This window comes from Cygnus atratus, chromosome 1 (genome assembly GCF_013377495.2).
Source record: "Cygnus atratus isolate AKBS03 ecotype Queensland, Australia chromosome 1, CAtr_DNAZoo_HiC_assembly, whole genome shotgun sequence".
Classification (NCBI taxonomy): Eukaryota; Metazoa; Chordata; class Aves; order Anseriformes; family Anatidae; genus Cygnus; species Cygnus atratus.
The window spans coordinates 7,035,001-7,061,969 of NC_066362.1; the positions used below are offsets into that span (position 1 = coordinate 7,035,001).

General features: G+C 46.2%; 1 protein-coding gene across 2 annotated transcripts; it reads right to left on the reverse strand.

The window, feature by feature from the left end:
• Positions 1–12: 12 nt before the first annotated feature.
• On the reverse strand, positions 13–25,215 carry SEPHS1 (selenophosphate synthetase 1). Of its 2 annotated transcripts, none has more exons than XM_035549532.2 (9): positions 25,010–25,215; positions 21,944–22,207; positions 18,723–18,826; positions 13,905–14,012; positions 12,982–13,136; positions 12,101–12,191; positions 8,722–8,821; positions 7,219–7,431; positions 13–2,309 (listed from the first exon to the last, which is right to left on the reverse strand). In XM_035549532.2, the coding sequence occupies exons 2-9, from the start codon at positions 22,134–22,136 to the stop codon at positions 2,095–2,097; spliced, it is 1,179 nt and encodes a 392-aa protein (XP_035405425.1). In that variant the 5' UTR covers positions 22,137–22,207; positions 25,010–25,215; the 3' UTR covers positions 13–2,094. The 2 variants fall into 2 exon arrangements, with proteins under 2 accessions (XP_035405425.1, XP_035405424.1); XM_035549531.2 differs by having other exon boundaries at positions 21,944–22,211; positions 25,010–25,204.
• Between the last annotated feature and the right edge of the window lie 1,754 nt (positions 25,216–26,969).

Here is a 26,969-nt window from a genome sequence, read left to right on the forward strand (position 1 = left end):
TGCATAGACAGCTAGTTTTCGATGCTTTATTTTGGTGTTCAGAACGGCTGTGAAAACCCTAAAACGTTTTGTCCCGTTCCCCCCACCCCCAACAAAGTCAAAAATTCAGTTACTGCTTTGAGGTTGTGTTGTGAACACACAACTCGGACTTAGTTTCCAGGAACAGGACGGCCATGTCCTAGTTGTTTTGTTACAAAAGGAAAAAAATGAAGAAAACTCTAGCTTTTCATAGGTGTCTGTTGAGAACGCTACTGAGTGGAAAAAGATGAGCCAAGTTTTGCCCCAGATTTCACTAGGAGCAAGACTGGAAATTTAAGCCTTGCACGTTGCACACGACAGGTTTGTCTCTAGCGAGTCATTTTTCACAGACAGAAGCCCTTGTTATTCCTGCTGGTAGCGGTATTGATTACCAAAGATTTTTTCGTCCTGGTCTGAGCATCAAGGAGCTAATTCCACAATGTGGGAAGCTTTTAAAAAGAGCTGGTTCAGAGAAACGTGCTCGGTTCCGTTCCGCAGAAGAATCGCACGGTGTGGCTTGGCTCCTGGGGGCTGGCAGAGCAGAGTTAGCAGCGAACGTGGAGCTTTACACACCCTCGGAGGAAAAAGATGGGTTTCGGCTTTCGTTCCACGCACAGGGCTGCTCACGAACCCTCGTCTGGGTTAGAGCAGGCACAGCCAGGAGACTTGCAGAGGATACAGAGGAAACAATTCACATCCATCGCATGCTTTGCGCTGACAAGTAAAATAAACGCAATGAAGTGGACAATATGCTCGGAGATAACCTGCTTGCCCCTAAATTCTGGCACACAGGAGGAGATATTCTAGATTACCATGGGACATCACAGCTCGCAGAGCTGACCAAAGGAGTAACAACAATCCATATAATTACACTTGCATTAAAACAAAAGATAAAGGAGGATCTCTCCTCTTTCCAGTTTGTAATTCAGGTAGGAATCAAAAAAGTTCATGCGTTTATACAAGAGCAATAAAAAAAAATTAAATATTTATTTTGAATAACAAGCTTAAGTTCAAGCTGCAATGTTGGCAATGTAGATTTTAAACACAGATCACAAAAGCGTGCACAAAAATGTATTTGAGCAAAGAACAAAATAATACTAAGAATTATACTAAACAGCTGCTGATTTTAAAGAAACAAAAAGGCCTGTAATCACTATACAAAATATAAAATGTATTAAACACTACCATCCACAGAACAGAGGTTTATTTTAGTTTGATTATATTTAAAAATTATTTGTGTAGTTATTTATATAGTGAATTGTAAATGAATATTATACAGTAACCTCCTTTTGGTCTGCAAAACCTTTGTTGCACTATAGCACATCCAATCACATTGCAAAAAAAAAAAAAAAGGATTATTTTTCCTTACTATCAATAAAGAAAATCATTGATAATACAGTAAATATTGTCAGGGCTACAAATAATGAAATTAAAAATGACTCCTTCGACTCTGAAGTGCTTTCCATGCAAAGTCAGCACTTGCTCGTTTAAACAGAGTGCACTACCAAGCAATGTCCAGGGTCGTAGATGCTCTTGGTAAGACTAAACCTTACGAAAAAATAAAAAAAAATAAAAATAAAAATCAAAGATTGAATGTAATCATGCAACCATCTTACTACTGGGCATACCCACTGTGTCGCTTATCAAATTTATTGCCTCTCTGGAATATCACTCAAGGCATCAAAATTAGACTTATGATAAATATACATATAATGAAAGGACACAAACTGCTATTTGACACTACTACTGGTAATGTCTGTGCTACGTGAAAGCACCTTTAAAAAGAGCCTATGCGGCAAGAGATAAGTGTCTAAAGATTCAAAATGAATCAACAGTATTGGATAACAATATAATTCTCAACTCAGAAGCTGCCTCAAGATTAGGTGCATCTTCAGTTAATGTAACAGGAAAAAAAGGCAATGGATTTTATTTCATTAATTGTATCCACTCATAAACTGACCTAAGGCCACCAGATGTGCAGACACAAGTTTTCTTTTCTTTTTTTACAGTTCTTTTTAAATTGTAGGATGATAAAGGAATAGATCTATTTAAAAACAAACAGCTATTTCATCTATATTAAGAGGTGGCACCCGGCGTTGGGTTCACGTTCTGAGTGGCCACCTGTGGTGCAACTTCAATGATTCGTGGTTTGTCTATAATTCTGGCCGTGCGGTTGCCCTTCTCTACAATGCCAATAATCCATGCTTGGTGGCCCTCGCCGTATTTTGGAGACTTGATCTCAGCACAGAACCGTGCTGCTTGTTCCCGTGGTAAACAGATGAGGAGGCCTCCTGAAAAAGGAAGAAAAAAAGCAGAGCGTTAAATGTCTGATTGCAAAGCGTTTCAACCTAAACGTGCCAAATTCCTGTTTAGACACACACTCGGTGACTTCGGTGGGTTCTGTCAAACTGCAGGACTCCAAGTGAAGACACGGTGGAAGTCTGCGAGCTCTTGTTTTACAGAAAAAGTTCAGTGTTCGGTGCGTACGTAAATGAAGCCAACCACACAAAAAAGATGCTGGCAAAAGGACATCGTGCTGATGCCAACAAACGACACAGGAAAACAACGCCAGCATTGTAAACTTCCAACAGAGGGCTGCAAAGTGCCTCCGCAAGAAGCGTACCCAGGAACGTTTTGGATAAAGGTCATATTCAGATACCTATAACCACGGATTGGGAGCAGCTGATTCTGCAAGTAACCCCACTGCCTGTGATGAAATCCTCCATCAGAACAGGGACGGTTACAACAGAACACAAAAGGCAGAAAATTAAACCCAGGCTTGACCCAGTGCTCCGAGACAGTCAGTCCCTTTGACCCCCTTTGTTAGACGGGAAGTTTTCTGACCTCGTTTAGCCTTTCCAGTAAGATCTTTTCTTACAGAGACAACAGAAAAATACTGACTAATGAATGCTTTTCAGAGGCAGCACCCTAAGTAGCTAGCAAGGTTGCCATTTGGTTAGTAAGAACTCCTGCATTTGAAGAATCCCAAAGCACTGAAAAGGGGATTTTGCAAATACTAGCGTGAGTTTTGTTGTCAGCCAGGGCACAAATTTCCAGGGGCACAGATGAAGTCACTAAATATTTTGGTGCTGCCCTCTACTACTAAAAGTTACAGGTTTCCTGAATTGCTTACTTTTTTTTTTTTTTTTTAAATTTATGCTGTACTGCAAATCTGTGAAGCTCTACAACGCGGAGCTGCAAATTCATCTACAGATGCCTAGTTAAACCTCAAAGTGTCGTGTGCTCCACACAACTTGCAAAGCTCATGCCTATACAGTGCCACGTTCCAATAGCCAGCCTCTTGTAAGGGCAATGTATAATTATACGTATTTTATAATAATTTATAAGGATATGTGGAAGCATGAAAGTTATTTTTGGGGTTCTATACGGAGCAAATGAGTGCGCCATCCAGAAAAATGCCTACCTCTCTCACAGAGATTTCAGAACATAACATCCAGGTACCTCCACCAAAAGCACAAACCAACAAAAACCAGAAACATGAAAACGTTTAAGCTGCTCCATACGTAGCAGACAAATCAACTGCAAAGGAACAACGTGCCGTTCCTGTGGAAGGCCCTAAATCAAACTGAAGAGCAACCCACGTCACAGTGCAGGCGAGTCAGGGAAGAGAATTATAAGTAGCAGTGCACGGAGAGTGCTGACCAGCCAGCAGGGAGAAGTGGAAGTACAGGGAGAAAGAGAACCAAGAACATGAGAATAGTCTTCATTCATTATCTCTTCCCCATACACTCTTCCTGCAATTTTGTTATCACTTGTATGCTCACCTGGTTAAAACTCTTTGGCAAGATCTGAAAAACGTACCAAATCCCAGCTGAAACATACTTCCACCTGCTGGCTGCATCCCCCAGTTTGATCAATAACCTTTAATAAAGGCTACGGGGCACTGCTGGTCAGCGGTAGGGTTCCTGTCTGTGGGAATCCTAAATATATTTCTGTGGTAGATTGATCAGTTTCTTTTACCCTGGGATTTGCCCAAAGGTTTTTCCGCTCTATTACCGGTATCCCCAGCTGCTCAGAGTGGTTTTTGTCCCGTAGACAACTGCAGGAAATCCTCACCTGTACAACGTCACAGCCACCAGGAGCTTAAGCTGCTGCAACGCGCCTAGGGAAAACGAAGCAGAAGCGCACACAAGCAGCATCTCAAGGAGCTTCCGAGGTCTGCAGCCACCACCACTGAAGACAAAGCAAACAGGCTGCAGACCGAATGGACAAATGGCCCTGGCAGTTTGAGAATTTGGTGTGTGCTTCTTGGGGGGTGGAAAAGAATGCAGACACTCGCTATCCGTTCCGGCTTACCTTTCTAAAAGCGTAAGGGTTTTTTTTTTTTTTGTAAGAGATTTTGAACATTGCTGCTTTTAACTGTTGTACTGCAAGCAGGGGACTGGCCACTGAAAGCTCCCGAACAAATCTCCTGGCTCCTGTTAACGGCTTTCTCTCCCGACTAACAATAGGCTGAAATCATAAGCCTTACCTCTCAGTGAGGCAACAGCCCTTCTTTTCTATCCGTCGATTTTCACAAAATCCACAGAAACACTGTATCGCTGAGACACTTCTACTATACCAACAAAGTAGTCTGACACCAGTCAACAGCTTCAAAAGTTATTAGAAGAGGACTGGCAAAAATATACACACGCTCAAGTATCCTAGAGTATCCCCCACAGAATAATTCTGTAACTTATTTCTACCAGCAGCCAGTCTAATAAGCAGAATTAAGTTTTCTGAAACCGCAACTTTAACCACTACCAAGGAGTTGCCTAGAAGAGAGCCCAAACTCGCATAAAACTGGAATTTTCAGAAAACACCACAAGCAGCAGTGCCTGGAGGATGGAACACATGACACACGAGATCTTTCCAACACTGACTTTTGTCAACAGGTGCCCAGCAAATGTGCGCTGGGGAAAAAAAAAACAAAACAAAACAAAACAAACACAACATTCTTAAAATCCATTCACGTTGTTTTCCAGTAAATTTCACGTTGCCTGCCCACTCCGCGGAAAAACATCTGTTCGCAAATGAAGAAGCCACAGACAGAGCATTTCTGGAAACTTAAGATATCAGAGAAAGAGCGTATACAAAGATTACAGTATGAACAGCCCTGAGCAGCCCTAAAAGAGCATCCTCACAGCTGGACATACGGGTGCCGCAGGGCACACGCTTGCCTCCAAATAAATCAACCCTGGGACGTGAAGTGGACAAACGGCGTGGGTCTGAATGCCGAACAGCCACGGCAGCTCACCAAGCTGACACACACTGCTGCAACGTGCCAGACTAGCAAGCGCTAAGCATAAAGCCCACACGTGCAGCTTTCCAGCTTTCAGACCCTTTAGCTTTCATACCCTTGTAGCTACTACATCCACCCGGCTAAGGATCTCTCTAATATCTGGCAGACACGACCCTGTAACAAAACCCCATTTTAATGCTACGATGAAATCAAATATAGGTGTTCTGAGGCACCCGAAGTTCACAACTAACCAGATATTCTTGCTGGTTTTTCCAATCATCACCTGTTTCTGCTGAAAGGTAAGGCAATTCTGAGTTTCAAACGCCTCTTACTCTCATTCCCAAAAGGGATTCAGAAGTTGACTGTTCTCCCCTTCCATACTCTCCACCTGTTTTTTACGTTCCTTCAGTGAAAGGACAGCACTGTCCGCAGGGTGCAGAAGGGGCAGCTCTGAAGACTCCAGCACCCAGTTTACAGCTACACCATTCCCATGCCAGCTGCACGAAGCCTGTGTCACAGCCACTCACCTGAAAGAGCCATCTTGCAGCTCCAGATCTGTGTCCAAGCTATTTTTCAGCCTCCCTGCAACTGGTAACAAACGCCCTGTGCAAGCAGCACAAGCAGCAGTGCCACTTGCACTCCGGTTACGCGGACTCCTAGCTAGAAAGGACCTGCCTGGTGCTACCAACCTTATTTACAGCTCACCACACAGCCACCAGATATTTCTGGCCTCGGCCGACTGAAGCTGGATTTGAACTCCTGGAAGGGTTCATGTCCCATATCCTGTTACACAGCATCTGAGCCACACGCTCTCTGTAGGACAGAGCATCTGTTATAAACACAGATGGCTGAGGAACAATTCCGCAGATCGTGGCAAGTTGTGTATTCGCTGGGGGAAAAGTTTATGGCTCTCACTGTGATGCTTCTTTCCAGAGCCTTAGACTGTTTTGCTTCAAGGGGCCCCCTCTGTTGTGAGCTGCAGAGAACTTGGATAATACTTTTGGAGAGCAGGAAGAGGGTGGGGAAAAGAGATAAGAGAAAAGACAGATTCGTTGCTATATCTTCTCCATTTCCCAAAGAGAAAGAACAGCAAGACTGAAGAAGAAAAACAAAATGGAACAGGACAGACGGTTCAAAGGGAAAATGAAGTACAGAGACTGCCAGCAGACGACAGTGATTATTCTGGGAGGCAAAGCAGCCTACACTGAATAAGACAGCGTTCAAATAGAGCATCAGAAGTTTTAAAATCACCTGATGAGCGTTTAAATGTTCATCTGAAATTAACTTGATGCTTATAGCCTGATTTTCAGTTTTCTGTATTAATTGTCACTGCAAGGGGCAGCTGTATTAACTAGGGAACTCAAGAACTGAAGGGGTCAGAGACCAAATTCTTTTCTTGCTGCTGCTCATAGCCCCTGAAGTCACGTTTTATAAACTTAGGACAGAAAATCTGTATTCTCGATGTCTGTGTGCTGTGGACAGAGAAGGCTTCCCTCAGCCTGGCCCATTCAGCACCCAACTTCACGCTCCTTCAGAATGAGAAGCCAAACTCCACTCATTTAATTGGCAACCTACTGCAGGCGGTTCTACCTTTCTGAGAGCGCTGTGCCAGCTGTGCTGGGATTCCTTGTTCTGGAGCTAATAGCTATGAGAAAAATGCATTTCAAAAGAACTCAGAACCGTCACCGACTCTTAACTGTAAAAGGTTCCAGATACCAGGCACGGCGACGGTTTCTATGATAGCGTTTCATAAGGAGCCGTTCAGAACAGGATGGTGGTTTGGAAATTAGGCTGAACAACTTACTTGCAAAGAGTTGTACGGCTAACGCTCCTTAACGTGGACATAACCCAAATCAACGGTGATTCTGAGCGCAAAGCACAGCGTTTATACATTTGAAATGTTACTTAACTCCGATGTAGAGACACAGGGAAGGAAAAGCGATACAACTGTTGCTTACCTGAAGTCTCTGGACAAGTCCCATGCATAAGGCCAAACATGTTTCCGCAAGCCTTACTGACAGCAGCCATCTTAGCAAGAACAGGAAGGTTATGAATAACGAAGGACACCTCGTTTCGCTGCTGCTTGGCAAGGTTCTGTGCGTGTCCCAGGATTCCAAACCCCGTGATGTCCGTAGCTGCGTGTGCATTGAAAGTGTGCATGAGTCCAGCAGCTTCAAAAGGGGAGAAAAAACAAACAAATCAGGAAAAGAAGTATCTGGGAAAGTAACGTTTCCACGATACTGTGCGCAGTTCGAATGAAGTTGCATACCTTTAATTCAAATCAGTTCTGCTTACTGTTTAAATTTAAAAAAAAAAAAAAAGTGTTTGAGAAAAGATCACACTGGAACTTAAGTTCTGGGCACTTAGTTTAAGCTGGACACTTAATTTAAGAGCTTAAGAGCAAAGCCTGCAGGTCGTGGGGGAAGGGAGTGAAGCTGGTGGATGGACAGGCGCAGCCAGCCCGAAGCCCCAGCCTCCCCACCTATGCATTCATGAAATTCTTGGGCATTTGCAACTTACAGAGCCCTGGGTATCAGAAAGGCACCTCTGCATGCAGCACAATAGCTCCAGGTAGGAATATTTAAGTGTTGTTAGAAGTGCCTGACAAAAGTGAGGGCAGAAAAACAAAGCCAAGAACGTTTTGCCCTTCTCTGGGGCTTCCCAGTACGTGAGCAGGACTGAGTTCTTTTCCATAAGACAATCCTGGTCATTTATTTTTCCTGGAAGATTTTGTGAAAGAATCAAAAAGCAGCGGGATGATGTAACAAATACCAAATGAAATCCGAATAAATGGGAGAAGAGCTATTTAACTATTCCTGTTCCTTCAACTGAGAAGGAAATGTCTAATTCAATCCTCAGCTCCTCTAAAGATACTTCGAGCAAAGGGAAATCCTGACTTAAAATTTCTATGGTAAAAGCAAAACAACCCCACCACCAAAATTTAAAGAAAAAAAAAAAGGAAAGAATGCAGGTGCTACATATTCCACACTTTGGGAAACACATAATATGACAGCATAAAATTAAAAAATTAAATTGAAGCACAAAAAAATTAAGAGATTTTCCTTTTTTATTCCATTTCCCTTTTTTTTTTTTTTAAAGCCTTATTGCAGTCAGGCCCTCCCGAGTTCTCTAGGCACAAAAAATAAAAAGGAACAAATCCCATAGATTTCCCTTTAAAACATCCTCTAACTCACTCAGATGTTACTTGCAGCACTCGTATGAGTCATAATCATCTCCAGCAGCATTTGTGTTTTTGCTGTATAATTAAAAGAGGGCGTTTGATTTTAATTTGCTTGCTTCACAAACACTGAACAGCAGAAATATGGGAAAGAAGGAAGGGATAAAGCAGCTGTGTCACACTTCCCCACAGCAGCGAAATGAAATTAAGTACAGAATTGGGGAGGAATGACCAAAAACCCCACAATCTCCCCCACCTCCCCCAACACATGCATTTCCTTTACCTGTTCGGTTCAGCCGGGCCATGTTCATCATTGCTTCCTGGTATGCTAGCTCTACATCTTCCTGCGTTACCACTAGTTTGATTTTATTCCACTTTTCTGGCTAATGGATGAAAGAAAGAGGATTTTCTTAGGTTTTCATCTACATATTTTAAAGCACATCCCTATCACTTAAAATCCTTCATTCAAAAGGCACTTGTGATTTTTTTATTATTATTATTTTTTTAAACTGAGTTTAAGAGGAACAACAGCCTGAGTGTTTCACTCAGAGGTTCTGAAGCCTGCTGTATGTGCTTTACCCTGCTTGCACCCACGTGAAGTTCATTTAAAGGTCTATTGAGCACCTAAGCACCTCTAATATCGCTTTCACCTGCAGTGTAGTGGAGTGGAACGACCTACCCTAGGCAAATTAGTCCTTCAAGGCAACTTTCTGGCTTGAACTCTGCAACCAAATGACAGGAACTCTGCTGCTGGATGCTGAGATTTTTAATCTCTGGCTTCTTTGTTTTTAAAGAGAAAGTTCTTCATTTCACACCTGGACGCTCTGATCAAGAAAGGCCACTTGCTACCCAGAAGTCCAGCTCTCAAGAAGGTACACTTCACTCTAGTGAAGTAGGATTAAGACAGTTTTTCATAAGCTTCCTTTACAGTTCAACATCAGCACATCCTTCCACCCATTCCCCAGTCTCTCGTGTGGATTCGTGCCTCCATCACACGCTAAGCAATGCTTTTCATCCCCAAAGGCTGTCAGAACGATTTAGGAAACGGTACCTTATAAAGAGCAATTATTGTGTTCGAAACTGAAGTAATTCCAGACCCAGAAGGAAACAAAGCAACCATTTAACTGTTTAGATCAACGCTACAACGGGGTTTGTTCTTTTTGCAAATAAAGTAAAACTACAGCGAACTGCAGTAAATAAAAATAAGATTGTTTTGGAGCCACAAAGCCTACACTGCTATTCCACAGCATAAATACATTAAAAAATTTCTTACTTAACCAAAGTTGCAAAAACTGCTAAGAATTGCTGTATGATGCTGCACTGGGGAAGGGTCTTGTCAAAGAGGCTCTTATCCTTAAGAAGTGAGCACTGACTTCCAGGGGTGTAAGAAAGAATCCAGAAAGGGTGTAAGAAAGGGAAAGAGGCTGGTCAACTAAAAAAAAATCCTTTTTTAAAGACTAAAGAAGTATAGGAGTAAGATCAGACCTTCTGAAATGAGGTTGAACTTGGTCTGTCCAAGCAAGCAAGACAAGCATTTTTATTTAGATAAGTGAGAGAGCAGGGGAAAAATAAATGAGATTATTAACACCTAGGACAGAATAGAGATTAATCTGGCTTTGGGTATGACTGAAAAACCTGATCAGTCATTTTGTGATAGTTTTGAAAATACCTTTTTGAGGCTGATCATGAGATGGGAACAGGTCAGATGCTAAGAATGGAAATGAGGTGAAAGAAGAACTAAAGGCTGAGGCTCAAACACAGATAGGCTGTAAATTAGACACAAATTCCTCCCACTATAACAATCAGATACAGGTACAGTGGGATTAACGGGCAAGAAACAGAAGGCAGAAAAGTTCACAAAAATCCCCCAAGAACTTTTAAAGCAAGCTTAGATAGACCTTTCCCATTCAGAGGTGTCTCACAGCAGGGACTAGAAAACCCTTCCTGGAGATGTACATCGGAGCAACCCCTTCCATCCCTGACCCGGTCCCCTGGAGCCCCCACAGAGCCCCTCTCCCTACAGCCTCTTCCCTTTACACCCTGAAGAAGCTGCTGCCAGCAACATAGCTGGGGCTTAGCTGCAACAACGCTGCCAGGAAGCAAGCAAGGAGGAAAATTTGGGCCTCCATTTGGATTTTCCTTCCGTAAAGGCAGCTCTCATGTGGTTATTGCCACGGGTTGCCCTTTAGTTAGTTCCTTTAACTATTCACTACTGCTCTGTGTTTAAATACCTCTGTTTGCTTTGATTTTTTTTTGTTTTGGTTTGCTTGTTTATTTTTAAAGCTTGTTTGTTTTGTAGCCACCTACCTCTACACTCTGTTTTTCCTTTCTCGCCTGGGTATAAACTTGCTGTACTACGTACCTTCTTCCACATACTTTTCAATACAAAGTCAAATTCCTTTCTGAAGTTTGATTTACAGGTGGACTTGTGATGGGTAATTCCAGCTTTATTTTCCCTCCTCTTTCACAAGACAAAGCTGAAGACAAGGCAGCGCAGCTACTCAGAATTTTTCCTACCACAAAGATATATGCTGTTTACATGCAATACGAGAATTGATTTCCTCGCTGTCCCCATTTTTCAGACCAGAAAGTGTTTCTGGTTGACAGTCAGCGAAATTAGAAGTACTTGAAATATGTGGAAACGCAGAATATCCTTAATTTGCGAGTCTATTTGTCAGTATAGTAACAGATATGTTAAGGAGTGAGATTATGGCCAGAAAACATGCTATAAAATGTATGTCTTCTTTCATTTGATTTTCATATCAGGATCATCTGAGGCCTTGATCCTTTTATCTGATTGGAAAACAGAGGATTCAAAATGGCTAGGCCATACTCTACAAAGGAGGAGAAACATTTCCCTAATTGCTCACACTTCAGACCCCAATGAAGGTTTTAAGCTGCTTCTCTCCCACTTTTGCTCTGGAATTAGGATTCATCTGACACCGCAGTGGGTGACAGTCAAGACTAAGTAGATTTCAGCTCACTCCTCTGCCTGCCTATTGGCTTGGTAGTCCCAAAAGTAGAAAAAGATGCATCTTTTTAAAATGTAAACTGAGCAGGTCTAGTTCTGAAGACACGGACTGGGAGCCAGACAACATAAGCAGATGCCTATTTTGTAGTCACTTTTCAGTTCAGTAGTTCCATTTTTGCCCGAAGTAACAGATGGAAATATGTCTACCTACATAATGCTGCTGGAAATATTCTTACTGAACGCACAGGGTGAAACGTAGAGCTAATGCCGTGTACACGAGCAGCAAGCCCATGAACACAGACAGCAATCTTGGCGTAATTGACATCAATAAGCTTCTGCCAACTACTTTGGCACCTGGAATAGGGCATAATTTTACCCAGGGTGCTCGTCTGTTAGTCAACGATTTTGTTTGTTACAGCAATGCCTGAGAGCTAAGAATTAGACCCAATTAAGATAGGTTCACTAAACGCAAACTGGTAAACTGCCTCGATTCCAAAGAGCTTTGCATGTAAGCAGATAAGGCTGACACACCAAGGAGGAAGGAGGGGAGAGAGGAGGATCAGTCCCAGCTGAGGACTCAATATACTTCTCACACTACTGAAGTTTTTCCTTTTGAGACGTTGAGCGAATAGGGAAGGTCACCTTTACCCCACGTCCCTCTTCCCTACTCCTTTTTCTGCGGTGTACTCACAATATCTAGCCACTGGTGGACAGCTACGGCCACTTGTGTTCCCAAGGGTTTAGTTAATACAAGCACATCTCCTGGCACTGCATTGTCTGGCCTGAAAACAAAGAATTCATATATTAATTACAGAGTGCGATTCACACATTATTAGGAATAAGTGCTGATAATTATATTTTCACAGACCCGTGTATCTTATTGTGCAGATAAAAAAAAAAGACTAATTGCAGAATTACCCTTTGGGATTCGTTGCCAAGGGGCATTATTGAGCAAAAAAGCAGCAAACTTATTTAAAAGTGCTAATCCTCCTTTCTTGGAGTAGAACAATGCTTGCAATCAGACACACTAATTTACATCTCTTCTTTCAATTTACCAGAGACATAAGATAGTAGAGGGGAAAAAGTGGGCTAGGTCACTGAGGACATAAGCCTGGCATCACTAGGATCCCAAATTCCTTTGTATACTGCAGCATGCCACAGTAGGATATTCAAGACTGGCTACTGTTAAACAGCCAGACTGATGTAAACACAGCAATTCTCCCGTTCTCTACAGCAATTAATAGGTTAATTGGGAGATATTTATACATGCATCTTAAACTGGGACAGAAATTTATGTCCCAAAGCAGTCTTCGGTACCTTTAAAGGTTAGAAGCTTAACTCTCAGAAGAGAGAGCAAGATCAAAAGATACTGGGGGAAAAGTAAAAGGACTTCCCGTTTAAAAAAGCAAATAAAGTACAAAAGATGTGGCATCTGTTGAGTGCTACGGACAAATGCAAGCAGGAGAAGGCACTGCTTTATTCATCAGGAGACAGATCACAACACAGTATTTAAAGGATTTTTACTGTATCCCTTCAGACCAATGCCTTTGATTGTTCAGTGATTTAACTTACATTATAAATTCATTAGGCTGACAGACTGTCGTGGCCACTCCTCCTAAAACAATCCAGGGATTTAACACTGTTTGGCCACCAGTAACAGATGTTCCTGCCTCTTCTGCTGCATCTTTGAAACCCTGGATAATTAGAGGCATCACTTTGTCTCTTTCCTAAAGATCAAAACAGAAGTCAGAGTTCCGTACACAGCAGTACGAGCCATTTCAAGACCAGTCCGGGGCTTTAATCACTCAGGTCAAATCCCCTCACAGCAAATAGTTCAAGGAGAAAAAACAGCCTCAGGAAGAAGGCAGCTTCCTGAAAATTGCATGTTATGCCATAAAGCAGCTCCTCGAAGGATGCTGAAGAAACATTCTCCAAAAGGTCATATAAAACTGGAGAATTCAGAGAGCTCTGAAAGACTCAGAACAACTGTCCTGCTGTTGTAAATGAGGTACAGCCAGCAGCACAGCGCAATCAGGCAACGTTAAATCGAGATGCACTTAGCCTCCCCTAACTTGTAAAATTCCGACTTACTTCCTTCTAAGAATAAACAGTCATTTCTTTTTTTCTGGCTAGAGCAAACGTACATACATGCTGGTCACTTCCACCACAAAGAAATAAAAATAAAAGCAATCTATTTCAGTTTCTTCTGCTTCAACACGATGCTACGAAGCTTGCATAAGCAAACCAGCCGTATCCATTTCTGCGGGTATCACAAAGCAGCAGCAGATTACAATGCCACAGAAAAATCAGTTTTTATCAAGTAACCTCAGAAAGTTTATGAGGCAAGACCCGCACTATGAATTGAGGCTCTCACTAAGACCACCTCTTGCTTAAAAGGTTTCAAACTTTGAGGAGAAAATACTACAAAAAAACACACTCTAAGTACGTAGAGCTGTTTGGGTCCTTACTTCAAAAGCAGTCACCCCGAATCTTACCCTATCTGTCATTTTATTGCTGATCCCAAGGAGCATCAACATGTTGTCGCATTCCGTGACCCCCATGGCATAAAGGTCACTTAAGACATTGGCACACGCTATCCGTCCCTGAAAAAGAAAGAAAAAAAAAATCTGCTGGGCTGTTTGTGTACGTTCAGACAAACACCTGCCATAAACGAGACATCTAGTGTGAGTTTGGGCTCAGAGCTGCTTATTCTGTGATTATTCCACAGGCTCCTGCACTCAGAAACCCAGCCCAAAACGTGGTGTGATCCATTCCATACAACGTGCCCATCTAGAAATGCAGATACCTGCCCCTTTGACAGGTAAGGAGAGAATTCATCCCAGCTGCCTCGCTCTCAGTAGCTACACAGGGATCTCATGAGTTTAGGCTCTTATTTTAGAGGCTGACATTACACTTGAGAAAATCCAGCTTTGATAACGAGCTCAGCTCACTTAAACTGCTAAGCTCCTATTACCTCTAGTCCAGCACAGAATTCTGTACGCTGATGATGAAGACTACGGTGTGTCAATTTACACCTGCTAGGAAGGTGATCCCAAAATCTAAAGCTGTAGTCTCTTCTGAACCGGAGTATATAGGAGACAGGGACCTGGATGAGAAAGCTCCTCTGCACCACCCCAGAGGCCATGTTACTCTCAAGTTTTCGGGACAGTACTCTTCTTTGCAGGGGACACAGCTGTGCTAGCAGCACACAGGCACGCTCAGGTGGCTCTTGTGCTAGGATTTCAGTAAGGAGCCGCCTGCAGAAGAGAGCACATGCTGGGGATTGAAGAGCTCAGGTCTCCCAGATGCTGGCCTTGTCACGGCTTGGAAGCACGCACGGCTGCTGGGGCAAGGTGTCTGCCTGATCCACACCAGCTGTGTGGCGTGGGAGACGTGCCTGCTCTGTCACTGTCCAAGCAACAGGAGTTTTCCTACAGCACGTACACTTTTATAAACTTTTGTGCGTACAAACACCTTTTTTATAAACTTTTTGTGCGATAAAACCCTCTCCAAGAGACGCGGAGGGGTCTTTGACAGAAGACTAAGGAGTCTTGAAGCTGAAAGGACCGAGAAGGGTTCACCGGGGTCTCGTGAGCTTATCTGCTCTAATTTTGCTAAATGAATGGATCTCAATTAGCCAGCAAGTCGGGTGGGTTTGGGTTATGAACCCGGCAGAGACAAGACATCAAGCTTCCTGATGAAGATGCAGAACCTTCTGACACGGGGCGTGTCCCAAGGGAGGGCAAAATAATTTTAAATTACTTTCTAAAATAACATTCTGGTGTGTTAATCTGGAAGACTCCACACATATTATTAAAAGATTTAGGTTTGCAGCTGCAAAACTGCAATCAGCATCTGGTTTGATGATCTTAAATCTACGTTTTTCATCAAATTCAGAGGCAATGCCACTGCAGCAAAAACATGCCTATTCAACACAATTTGGAACACAGAAACACGCTTTAACTGGAAGACAGGTGGGGGAGAAAACATTTAAACACGTGTCTACATTTCTGCCATCCCCAAAACCTTACAGTTTAGTCACACATCCAGGGTTTTGGGTTTGTTATTCAAGAGCGAGTATTTTCGGGCAGTTGCTTCACTTTCTGATGACCTGAAATAAAACCTCCAAACCACAATTAAGCATGATCCAGTTTTTCATAAATTAAAGAGCTTCCAGTGGCATCAGGGGAATCCCTTGTGCATTTGGAAAGCAGAATATGTTTTAAATTACACTACTAAGAGGAGAATGAGCTGCGGACTGCGTGGTTTGATAGATACTCACTGTTAAACTCCCGGATGCTTAAGAACACTAAAGCCTGTCATTTTCCTTTTCTGGAAGGGGACTATCAAACTGTTCTCCACTATCTTCAGTATTTACCAAGCAAACCGCTGGTTTATGCCCTCTTAAGCATGAGAGATAAGTTTTTAAAACCACACTGACAACAGCTCTGTCTGCTAGCAGTCAGAGGTCAGCCTAACACCGCTTTTGCCAGCTGGCAAAACCCTTCTGGAAACAAACCCGGGGAGGGCAAGCCTCAAGTCTGAAGTAGCAGAGGGAACGATACGTGGCTTGCAAACACCGACAGACAGGCCAGGATTCACGGGCAGGTCACCTGAGCTCTGTCCCACACGTCTCCTAACCACACGGATCACTGGAACACGGCAATCTACTCGCAATACTAAGAAGTATTTATGAGGGCAAAAGCAGAACCCTTTCAGAACAGGTCCTTGTAAGAGAGAGGGGAACGGAGCCCAGCCCTTTTAAGCAGCCAATTTCCTGCTCCTGCACTCAAAAAGGCATCCCCACGCCATCCCAGAGGGGTGGCCAGTACCAGTCCTACCACTGGTGGCTTGGTACTTGACTGGAAACCCATTTTCAATTACTTGTAACCTTTCCAACCCCGAACCATCTAAAGGGAGAAGTCCTATGCTGGACGTAACCTTTACAGGCACACATCCTGGGATGCTTCAGCCAACATGGATCAGGTGTTTTCAAGAACAGAGCTGAAAAGAAGGGGCACGGGGAGAAGGAGGAGGGATTTTTTGTTTGTTCGTTTTTCTGCTCGTTTTAAAACAAAGTATTTCGGTTACCAAGTTTAAAAACTTTGTCACTGTCCAGTTTTCCAAAGCAAAACTCAGAAATTCGGCTGGGTCCAAGCGCATTTTTACCTCCCTCATGCCTTCTAATCCCTTCTGTCGCTGCTCCCGGCTTGGAGCCCATTTGCACCTTCGGCTCTCCCTCCTTCCTTTCCCTGCCCCCAGCTAGGAAGAGAGATGAGATAAGGAGCTGCAGGTAGGTAGCGCGAACAGAGAGAGGAAGAGACTCTGAGTCACAGAGCACCCACCCAAAACCAGGCTAGAACTGACTAAGTAAGGAAACGGAGCAGAAGAGCAAGAAGCAGCAAGTGCATGCGAGCGATAATGAGAGCAGAGAGGGATAACAGCAGGCATGGGTCGGGGAGGCTAGGTTAAAAACAGGGAAAGAAGCAGCGAGAGAAACAGGGCGGAAACAGCCCGGCTTGAAAAGGACAGAGGTATCCAGGGCACAGTCCTTTACGCAGCCTGGACACCAGCTCGGAATTCCCGAGTCTCACCGTTCCTCAGCTCCTCGCTGTCCTAAAAAAAAAAAAATAAAAAGCCCTAGCAGGTTGTGTTTGCCTCTCCTGCAGCTGACGTTGGTCCGCAAAAGGAAATGGCGATCCCTGTTTCCCCCAGGTACTCCAGTGCCCAGGTGAGAGGGGTCCGAGCAGAGGGTCAGGCAGCAAGAAGGCGTATCACACAACCCCTGTTCTCAGCCGGCTTTTCAGAAGAAGCACCCACCTGCGAACGGATCGGAAGCGGCAAGCCATCGCGCTGACACGGACGTTGATAAGAATGGCAGCGAGGAACCCGATAGCTCGGAAATGCCAAAGTTACAGCTGCTGGTGCGTGGGGATCGCAGCAGAGGCTTTCACTGAGACGCAACCACAGAAGGCGGGCGAAGGCCAAATTTACATTCCTCTGCCGCCACACAGGCCTAAACCTCATCTGCACGCAGACTCGTCTCTCGCCGCTGCGGCATCTCAGTCCCTTTGGATCCCCAAACAAAACAACCCCCACCACCACCGCAGCCTTCTTACGCCATCCCTTACAAGTTTTGGGTACAAGGTGAGAAAAGAAAGTTTCTCGGCTGGTGACGTTGAAAACTACTCTCCAAGAAGACAGATTTTTTTTTTCCTCTGGTCCCTGGCGGTTCCCAGCTTGAAATTTGAACCAAATTTCTCAGGAGAGCTCAGCAGCTTTAAACTCTAGGAACCAGCCAGAGATCTTGGCTGCTCAGTCAGCAGGAGCAGCGCTCTGCTGGAGCGGAAATCAAAGGAGCTCTGCTTGCTTATATGCACAGGCAACACCTGGTCAAGCGTGCTGAAAAAACCGTCCCAATCGCAAACCGCACGTCCCAAACCTACCCAACAGAACAAATACCAAAACAAGAAGCGATCACATAAACAGCAGTAAAAGCCTGCTTTAACGCAAAGGAGCCACACCGAAATCACAGGAACTCGAAGTCTAGCATTTCTTAACTGTCGTTTGCAGAAAGCTTGCTGTGGAGGTCCTTACAGCTTCACTGAGACCTTTCTTATAACACACATCTGCTTCCCCACCGCCTTCTGCTCAAGCCAATACTGACCGCCATCACACAACACCACGGAGGGGGCTGTTGCAGTGAACTGAATGAAAGATGAACGCAGAAAGAACCAAAGACAAAGAGCACGCGACTTCTGACAAGCCATTTCAACTTGCCCTTCTGTGACTGGATAGCAGGGCGGGAAACCCGACGTTCACAAAGCACCCTGAGGTTGCCAGACGCTATTACCACCTCCTGGCATTTAGGCTTTTCCGGCAGTAACAAGTTACCCGGTCATTTCAGAACCCCAAGGGAAAAAAAAAAACAAAGGCCAACTACAATGCAGTGCTCCTCGTAAGCAGAGGTTTCTGTCTGCTGCTTCACAGACAGCTCTTTTTTCCCCTTTTAACGCTTTTCAAGCCAAATCGCACGGAACAGGTGGAGGGAAATTTGAATTCAAGGTGGCAGATCGGCCAGCTTTCACCTCCGGCCACAGCGCTGCAGCATTCCTGGCTGACACGGAAAGGACTGCGGGATGAAACAAGGCCCTTCCCTTCTCGCTGCCATGTAGGAAAGGCTCTGAGCGCAGTTCAGCAAACAATTAACGCTGCACGTCTAGAAGAAATGGTCCAAACTGCCGTCAGACAAGCAAGAAGCACAAATCAGATCGGTAATATATATATCTACCAGTTCCGTTCAGCCAACTTACCATCATATAAGGGTCATCCACAATAGGATAAATATAATCCGTTGTCTGAACCAACGACAAACCTCCGTGCCTTAACGGAATAACGCAAGTGTCCATCCCAATTCCTGCAAAGAGAGAGATCCATCAGTGAGGCAACTTTGTCCTCAGCTGTCTGTTGCTCCGAACAAGAGACCTTACAAAACGCGCCTGTGAAATACAGCTCTCGATGCTGCCTGAACAGAGGTGGCAAATCCCTTCCCTGGAGAAAGCATGTAGTGAAAAGAAGAGGAAAACGGAGAAAAGAATGAAAACTCCTGACTGGAACAGAGCAGAAATGTAAATGGCTGAAAGTGAGAAGGAAACTTGCTACGGTTTGTTGCAGTACAGTAAAAGCACGCTGCTTTTAACATCTGTGCTTGTATTTATGTGCATTTAAAGTTAAAAGGAACTACGTAAACTGACGTTGTCAAAAGCTAATAGGTTTTCCTGTTACTCCCACCTCGACAGAAGCATAATGACAGTTTTCAAAGGGCACAGCTTCTCATAAAGGGCATTTCCTCACTTCTGGAGGGAGAAAAAAACCACCCTAAGTCACAGCCTCGGCCCTTGGCGAAGGATGATTCAGCCACTTGGAGCTTCTGCGAGCTTCTGCGTTCACCTCGTCTTACTTCTGAGAGACCGAAAGGCGGCAAGGCGATCTGCCAGGCAGGGAAACTCCTTTGAGAAAACCACAATACCACACCAAGCGAAGCCTTCCCTGACGGGGGAGATTTCAAACAGAATAAGCAATGGTAGAAACCTCCAGGCGCTCGCCGGGATGCGAGAGCCCGCACAAAAAAGCAGCGGGTGGCAAATCGAACCACGGCAGCTGCCCTGTGTGTCCCCCCCGTCGACAAGCTCCTGCCTGGTGGCAGCGGCAGGTAGCTTACCTCCTCCCTGGGCTGACAGCGAGCTGCCTGCCTTTTCTTTGTGCACCTCGCAAGGAGAGACCCTTCAACCAACCAGCCTGCAGGGAGCAGAAGGCGGGCAGGTAACTTTCCCCGGGCGTTAATGAAACGTGCTACCTACCAAGAGCTACAAGGCAGCGTTTGGCAGCGTCCTGTGCAGGAACCGAGCGAGCTGCTGCCGTCCGAGCCCCCGCTGAGGGCACGGAGCTGAAGGCCTGCCAGGCAGCAGCCATGCAGGCGGCTGCAGAGGCAGAAGATCTTGCCTCAGAAGAGAAGGGGTACTAAGAAGCAGTAATTTAGGGTTGCTCATCCTCTGCAGAAGCTACCAAGCCACTATGTCCGACACTTAACATCTCCGGAGAGGGGCATGCGAGCAGTTACAGAGGAGATACAGCAGCTATTTTGCCCTCAGCTCACCCCCCCGCGTCATGATGTTGCAGGACTGACTCCGCTTGGGAGGTTTTTGACATTGCAGCGAAAGGGCTGCTACACAGACGGGCACCAGGGCCTTTCTGAGGCTACGTTCATGTTCCACGCAAACAAAACCACAAACAAAGGAGGCTGATTAAATAAGAGAAACCCAATCAGAATCCGAAAACGTGTAACAGCTCAGAGAATTAGTACCGAGCTTGCAGTTTCCGACATTGCTCTGGGTGCCACCACTTGTAAAACTCACACTGAGCGAAGCTGAGCCCGTTTGTGGGAATTTCCCTTCTGGCTGCATCTCAGAAGCACTGTGCATACGCGCAGCCTGTAAAGCTTCCAGGCTAGCCCTTCCAAGCACAACGCACCAGAGGTAATTAATACCTAATTTACCTGAAGACAGATTCGTTAAAGGGATACTCACCGTAAAAGCATCTCTATACAGAGATCTGCTTTCTCCACCTCCTATCACTAACACGTTTCCTGCTACACCACGACGCACCTACGTACTGACGGCATTAGTCCGCTTTGTACCTCATCATACAGCTGGAGAAGAAAAATCTATCAGCAGTTCCCATTACAGTTTAGAGCCTCTAAGTTTATAAGAGGAAAAAAATAGCTGGAAAATTAAACCTAAACCAAACTGTTACTGATTTCAGAAATTTGCCAAATGGAAACGTTGCTGTGAATAACGCGTTTAATTAAGAAAAAAACAACGGCACATAAATAGCAATTTGGGTACAAAAGAAGCTCAAAGCGTCCCTCGTTAGGGAATATGAAATTATCGTGCCACCCCAGCTCCACACACAATAAGATCGCTATTGTCTAAGCCAGAACACGGGCTCCTTACTAATCTCTCACTGAATTCAATCTCCACTGGAATAATGGGTTGCAACCTGTTAGTCTGCTAACAGATAATTAGCCACGTTAAAATAATTTTTTAATAAGGCTATCGGACGCCAAATTGATAATTAAATAATTTCAGAATAAATGCTACATTGATATTCCTAAGCTGAGGAAAAAATCCATACTGCACCGCAAAGCAGAGCTTGAATACGCAGGGCTGAGTAAATAGGCAAACAGAATTAAAAGTGTCGTTAAACTCATATCTACATTCCTATATCTATATCAGTGTCAGGTACAGGAGCTGGTATCAAAATACCTACGTTCGCCCTGTTCCCCATGGAAGTGGCTTGTGCGGGTTGTTTTCCCTTATTGCTTGCATCATTGTGCAAACACCAAAGAGAAAGTGAAGCTGGCAAGAAACACAGAGGTCGTGGAAAGAGCCTTTCCCAGGCAGCTTCTACAGGTGAGCAAAAAGGTTAGAGTGGGGTACAACGAAAGGACCGAAAGGGAAAAAAAAAAATGACGGCTGCGAAACAATCCACTCGCAGCCTCTGCTGCAGTGAGAAAGTTTTCCCTCGCTCGCTTTTCTTTGCCCCAGGAATGAGGGGAAAGGGAGGGAGAGGGGAACTTCACCTCTAAGTCCGCTAAGGACTATTCATTGCATAGATTTTAAAAGCCAGAGCGTTAATTTAACATTCCAGAAATTACTTGCTACTACTTCAGTTTGCAAAGCATCTACGGGGAAGAGGGTGAAGGGGGAGACTGCAATTCCTACGCACGTGGCTATTGCTAATTAAGGCCATTCCTGACCATTTTATCTTCACAGCTGAGCGCACTGCAGGACCTTAAATAATTATTCTCGCATCCCAGATGCCAGCCAGATTAATTCTTCCGACTTCTGGGTGATACGCGTGCATTACGCACCACACAACATCTTCAAAGGGGTTAAACAAACAGCAGATGAGCTGGGGTCGCCACACGGACAGAGCAGAAGGACCACGCGTGCCTAGGGGAGCAACTACTTACCCAGCCTGGGCATAACTGCCCCCAGGAACTGTTCGTCTTCCTGAAAATGGTTTTCTTGGAGAGACTCGAGCAGTTTCTGTAACACATCCTGAGGCACTTTGCAGCCTGTACCTTTCAGTTCGGTGAAGCGGGTCAGTCGGAAGCTCTTGTCCAGCTCGTAACTCTCTGGGTTAAACGACTCCCGAACAGACATGGTTCCCTCGCACGCGCCGCTGGCCTTTCCCACCCCAGAGCAACGGTATCAGGGTTTCTCTGCCGAGCAGTCTGACTGGAAAAATGGGGAAGATTAGAAAATCCTAGCAGCTACGAGACGCCAGGCTCTGCACAAAGTTAAAAAGAGAAAAGCGCCCCGTGTAGCCCACCTGTCCCCACTCCTCTTCCTACCTTCCGCCGTTCAGAAGCATCAGAGAATAAATCTCTCCTCCGGTTATGCTGCGTTTCTCATTAAAAATAGAGAATCTAACACGCTTACCAACCTCATTTAACCCAGAAGTAATGAAAGAAATGTAATAGTTCCCAGAGCGCCGAGGTCAATTTCCAAAAGGAAGCCCGGGCCCTGATCCTGCGAGGCGCTCAGCAGAGACATCTGGTTGTACTCAGCGCGGCGCAGGATCGCGCTTTGATCCATTAACACGTGAATCTCACGAGCGGGACACTTTTTCGTATAATGGCTCAGCTTCGGGTCTGATGTAAGAAGCTGAAACTGCAGAATACACCTGCTGTCCTTGGGGGAAAACACAACGCCGGTGTTGTGTTCGCACAGGTAACAGAAGAACAAAGAGGCTGCATTTAATCAGAGCAGTTTACCCACAAACACGCCGGTTTACCTTTCCGTGTGTTCACGGGCCTAAAAATGCCTAAAAGTTTCGTGCCTCTCGAGCCCCTTTTTTAGTCAAGCAACTAGACTGAGAGTACCCAGAGAATCGTCCGTTAGAGTGGCAATGTAAAAAGACACTGATGTAACTCATTTAATAAAATTCTTAACAATGCACGTCTAATTTTAGAACGTTTTTCCACTCTGACTCACATACAGCACACTCCAAAACTAATAAGGGGCCTAACTCAAACACTGCCTTCTAAACAGGAACGGCCGGGATACAATGCAGTTTATCTTCCTCGGAGAAAAAAAGCTTTCAGGAGTTACTAAAAATGACCCATACGCGGCGGTTTCTTAGAAAGCAAGGGTCCTGCCTCACGAGAAAATGACAAACAGAGCGCAGCATGACAAAACCTGACAGGAGGTTAAGCTGGAAAGTTAGAAAAAAAGAAAAAGACAGTACATGACTGGTGTCGAGTAAGTTGAGCAGCACCAAACATAAGGAAGAAGTAAATCCATAGGCTGTGCAACCGATCCGCCCTGTCCGCCGCTTGTTAGCGGTTATGTCAGTTGCACGAACCTTTCAGTCTGCTAATTTGCTGGATATATTTTGTTATAATTGGAGCTGTAAGCTCCCTGGGAAGTTGTGATAGGGAGCCCGGCTCCCCTGTCCGGCGCTTTCTCTCCTTCTCGGGGAGGCGTGTCGCTTATTTAAAACAAATCTCCCAAAGCCCAGGCGCGGGCAGTGATCCAACCTCTAGCTACACGAACGTGTCTTGGATGAGCAATGAACCCGGTCCGGAGCTGTCGCCTTCCAACGTGAGCCACTAAAGCACTCGCCATCCAAAAAAAACAAGAAAAGAAAGGGAGAAAAGATACTGGCTGGGAAGGAACCTGTCAATGGGAAGGGGAGACAAAAGCTTTTCGAGGAGGGTGTTTTTTTTGTTTTAGCACTTGGTCCAAATTAATTCCAGAAGCGTACGAGCAGCAGCTCGCCCCAAAAGGGGAACTTTTTCCTTCGTCTAAGCGGTAATTGCACTACTCCTAGCACCCCCTGCCTACCTACACAGGGAAGGGAAGGGCTCGAGGCCACAGCAACTTTCTACAAGACACAGCCAGCCAAGCTCCCCGCTTCGAGAAGGAACACCGAAAGGAACCAGGACGCCTTTATTTAATGGAAAACACCCACAGAGAGAAGACAGTCGCCTTTTTTTTTTTTTTTTTTTTTTTAACATTTAATTTAATGAAGGTTTGAGCAGAGCGTGCAGCAGCGCCCCACAGCCTGCCATGGCAGCAAGTCCTGGCGGCAGGGAGCACCTCCTGACCCTCCTGTAAAGCTCCTTGCTTTAAGGCATGATAAATAGTAAAAAAAAAATAATAAAACAATAAATAATAATAACTAAGTTTCACCCTTGCCTCGCTAAAGAGCTGCGGGCGGGGGGGGGGAGGGGGGGGGGGGGATACAAACGGCGGCTCTGGGACACCTTCGGCGGCCGGCTGGTGCTTTCGGCCTCTGAGGGGAGGAAGAGGAGGAGGAGGAGGCTGAAGAAGATGAGGAGAAAGAGGAGGAGGAAGATGAGGAGGAGGAAGATGAGGAAGAGCAGCAGCCGCCCGGCAGGGGGGGGCGCCCCCCTCCGCCACCACCGAGCGGGCACGGGGCCGCGTGTGAGGGAGGAGGAGGACGATGAGGAAGATGATGATGAAGGTGAGGAGGAGGAAGAGGAGGAAGAAGCGGAGGCGCGGTGCAGGTAAGCCACCCCCCCCTCCCCCCCCATTTCCCCTCAGCGCCTCAGGCGCGCTCCCGCCTCCCTCACGGCCGCCGCCATCGGGCGCGCGCCGCCCCCCCCCCCCAGGAAACAAAATGTCGGCGGGGGGGGGGGGGGGGGGGGTAACCGATGGTTTAACCCTTTCGCTGCCGGCGCGGCGGCGGCGGCCGGCGGCGCGGGGCGGGTTTTCCTTTTTATTTTATTTATTTATTTTTAAAGCGGCGCGGCGCTCGCCCTCCTCACTCCCCCCCCCCCCCCCCCCAACCTCCTCCTCCCCACAACCGCCCTTCTCCCTGCCCTTCCTCCCCGAGGCCTTGCCTGTGGTGGGGGGGGTGGGAAGGAGGCCGCCGGGGCCCGAAGCCGGAGCGCAGCGCCCCGCGCGTCCCCCCCCGCACCCCCCCCGCCTCGATTTCAGCGTGAGGCGAATTCCCCTTTAAACACCCCCCCCCCATTCCCCCTTCCCTCCTCAGGTCTCCCTCTCACCGGCTTCGCCTCCTCGCCCTCCGCCTCCTCCCGCGAACGGGGCTCCCGGCCCAGTCCCACAATGCACCGGGCGCGGCGGGGCTCCCTCGGCGCCGCCTGAACAGAAAAGAAACCGCCGCCGCGCTCCGCCGCCCGCCGGCAGCGAAGGGGTTAAATTCCCCCCCCACCTCACTCCCCCCCCTCCCCTCCCCTCCCCGCCCCGTCGCCCCGCCCACGCGGCGCGCGCGCCGCGCGCTCCCCCCCCCTCCCCCCCCTCCCCGCACTCCCTCCCCTCCCCGCACCGCGCGCGAACCCCGTTCCCGCGTTCCCGCGCGCGCGACCCGCGGTGCAACCGCGCCCCGGGGCCGGGTTGCAACGGCGGCCGTGCGGCAATGCGGCCCGCGGCCGTTTGCAAGCAGAGCACCGCGATGCGGCGTGCACGGCCTGCGCGCCCCCGTGTGCAGCGCTGCTGCGCCTCGAAGGGGGCCCCTCGCCCCCAAAGACCCCTTTTCTCAATCAGTGAAATGCGAAATTTCAGTGATTTTCCCTCAAAATTGGGCTCTCTTGCATGATTTTCCCTCAAAATTTGGCTCTTTTGAATGATTTTCCCTCAAAATTGAGCTCTCTCGCCTGACTTTCCCTCAAAATTGGGTTCTCCTGCATGATTTTCCCTCAAAAATTAACTCTCTGGCATGATTTTCCCTCAAAATTTGTCTCTTTTTCACGGTTTTCCCTCAAAATTTGGCTCCCTGGAATAATTTTCCTTCAAAATTGGGCTCTCTTGCATGATTTTTCCTCAGAAATTGCCTCTTTTGCATGATTTTCCCTCAAAATTGGGCCCTCTTGCATGATTTTCCCTGAAAATTAAGCTCTCTTGCATGATTTCCCCCCCAAATTGGGCTCTCTGGCATGATTTTCCCTCAAAATTTGGCTCTCTAGCACGATTCTCCCTCAAAATTTGGCTCTTTTTCATGATTTTCCCTCAAAATTTCGCTCTCTAGCATGATTTTCCCTCAAAAATTGCCTCTTTTTCATGATTTTCCCTCAAAAATTGCCTCTTTTGCACAATTTTCCCTCAAAATTGGGCTCTCTTGCATGATTTTCCCTCAAAACTTGCCGCTCTGGCATGATTTTCCCTCAAAATTTGGATTTCTTGCATGATTTCCCCCCAAAATTTGTCTTGCTTCACATGCCAGGTGAGCTTTCTGCTGAGGTAAGGGAGATACAGATAGCGTAGGGCCCGCAGTTACACTGCAGAATAATTTTTTTTGAAAAAAAAATAGCTTGTTTCTTGCAGTTTGCAGGTAAGCATCTAATTAAGTAATTGTCTGTTAATTCAAAGATGGTTTAATTCGTAGGCGGCCTTTTGTGCAACTCTCTTTGAAAAAGTCCGGCTTCAAATTAAACAGAGGAGGAAATTAAAACACTACTTTTCTCGCCTGGCTTTTAATTGCTCTTTTTTTTATCTCCAAGCAAACGCAGCGCCCCTGGACTGCAGAGCTGAGGACCAGAAGAGTGGAGGCACCGAGCACCTTTTGGAGGCCACCAATATTTGTGTAATTTCACCGATTTCTCCTTCCAGACGATCTCGGAGGTCTTCTTCAACCTTAATTTGGTGATTCCAAGCTCCACACACAGAAGTTCTCCAGATCCAGGTGTTGGGCAGCTGGCGATGCCCCGGGTCCTGAGCTGGAGGCTGGGCTCCTCTTCCTCCCTGCCTTCCTCCTCAGAGGCCACAGAGCGGGGTGGAGGCCACCAGAGGATCTCAGGATCTTTTCCGACAGCCATCCATCCGAGCTGAAGTGCTGGGCACTGCTTCCACGTGTTGTTTGTGTGCCCCGTGGTGGATGATTTCGGTCTGAAAAGTCACCCCTCAGTGCCTTGAGGGGCCGTAATCGGGTGCTCCAACCTAAAGTTCCCTGAGCTTTTCCCCATTGCCTCTATCACTCCATCTCATTTAAATGAAAAAAAAATAATAAAT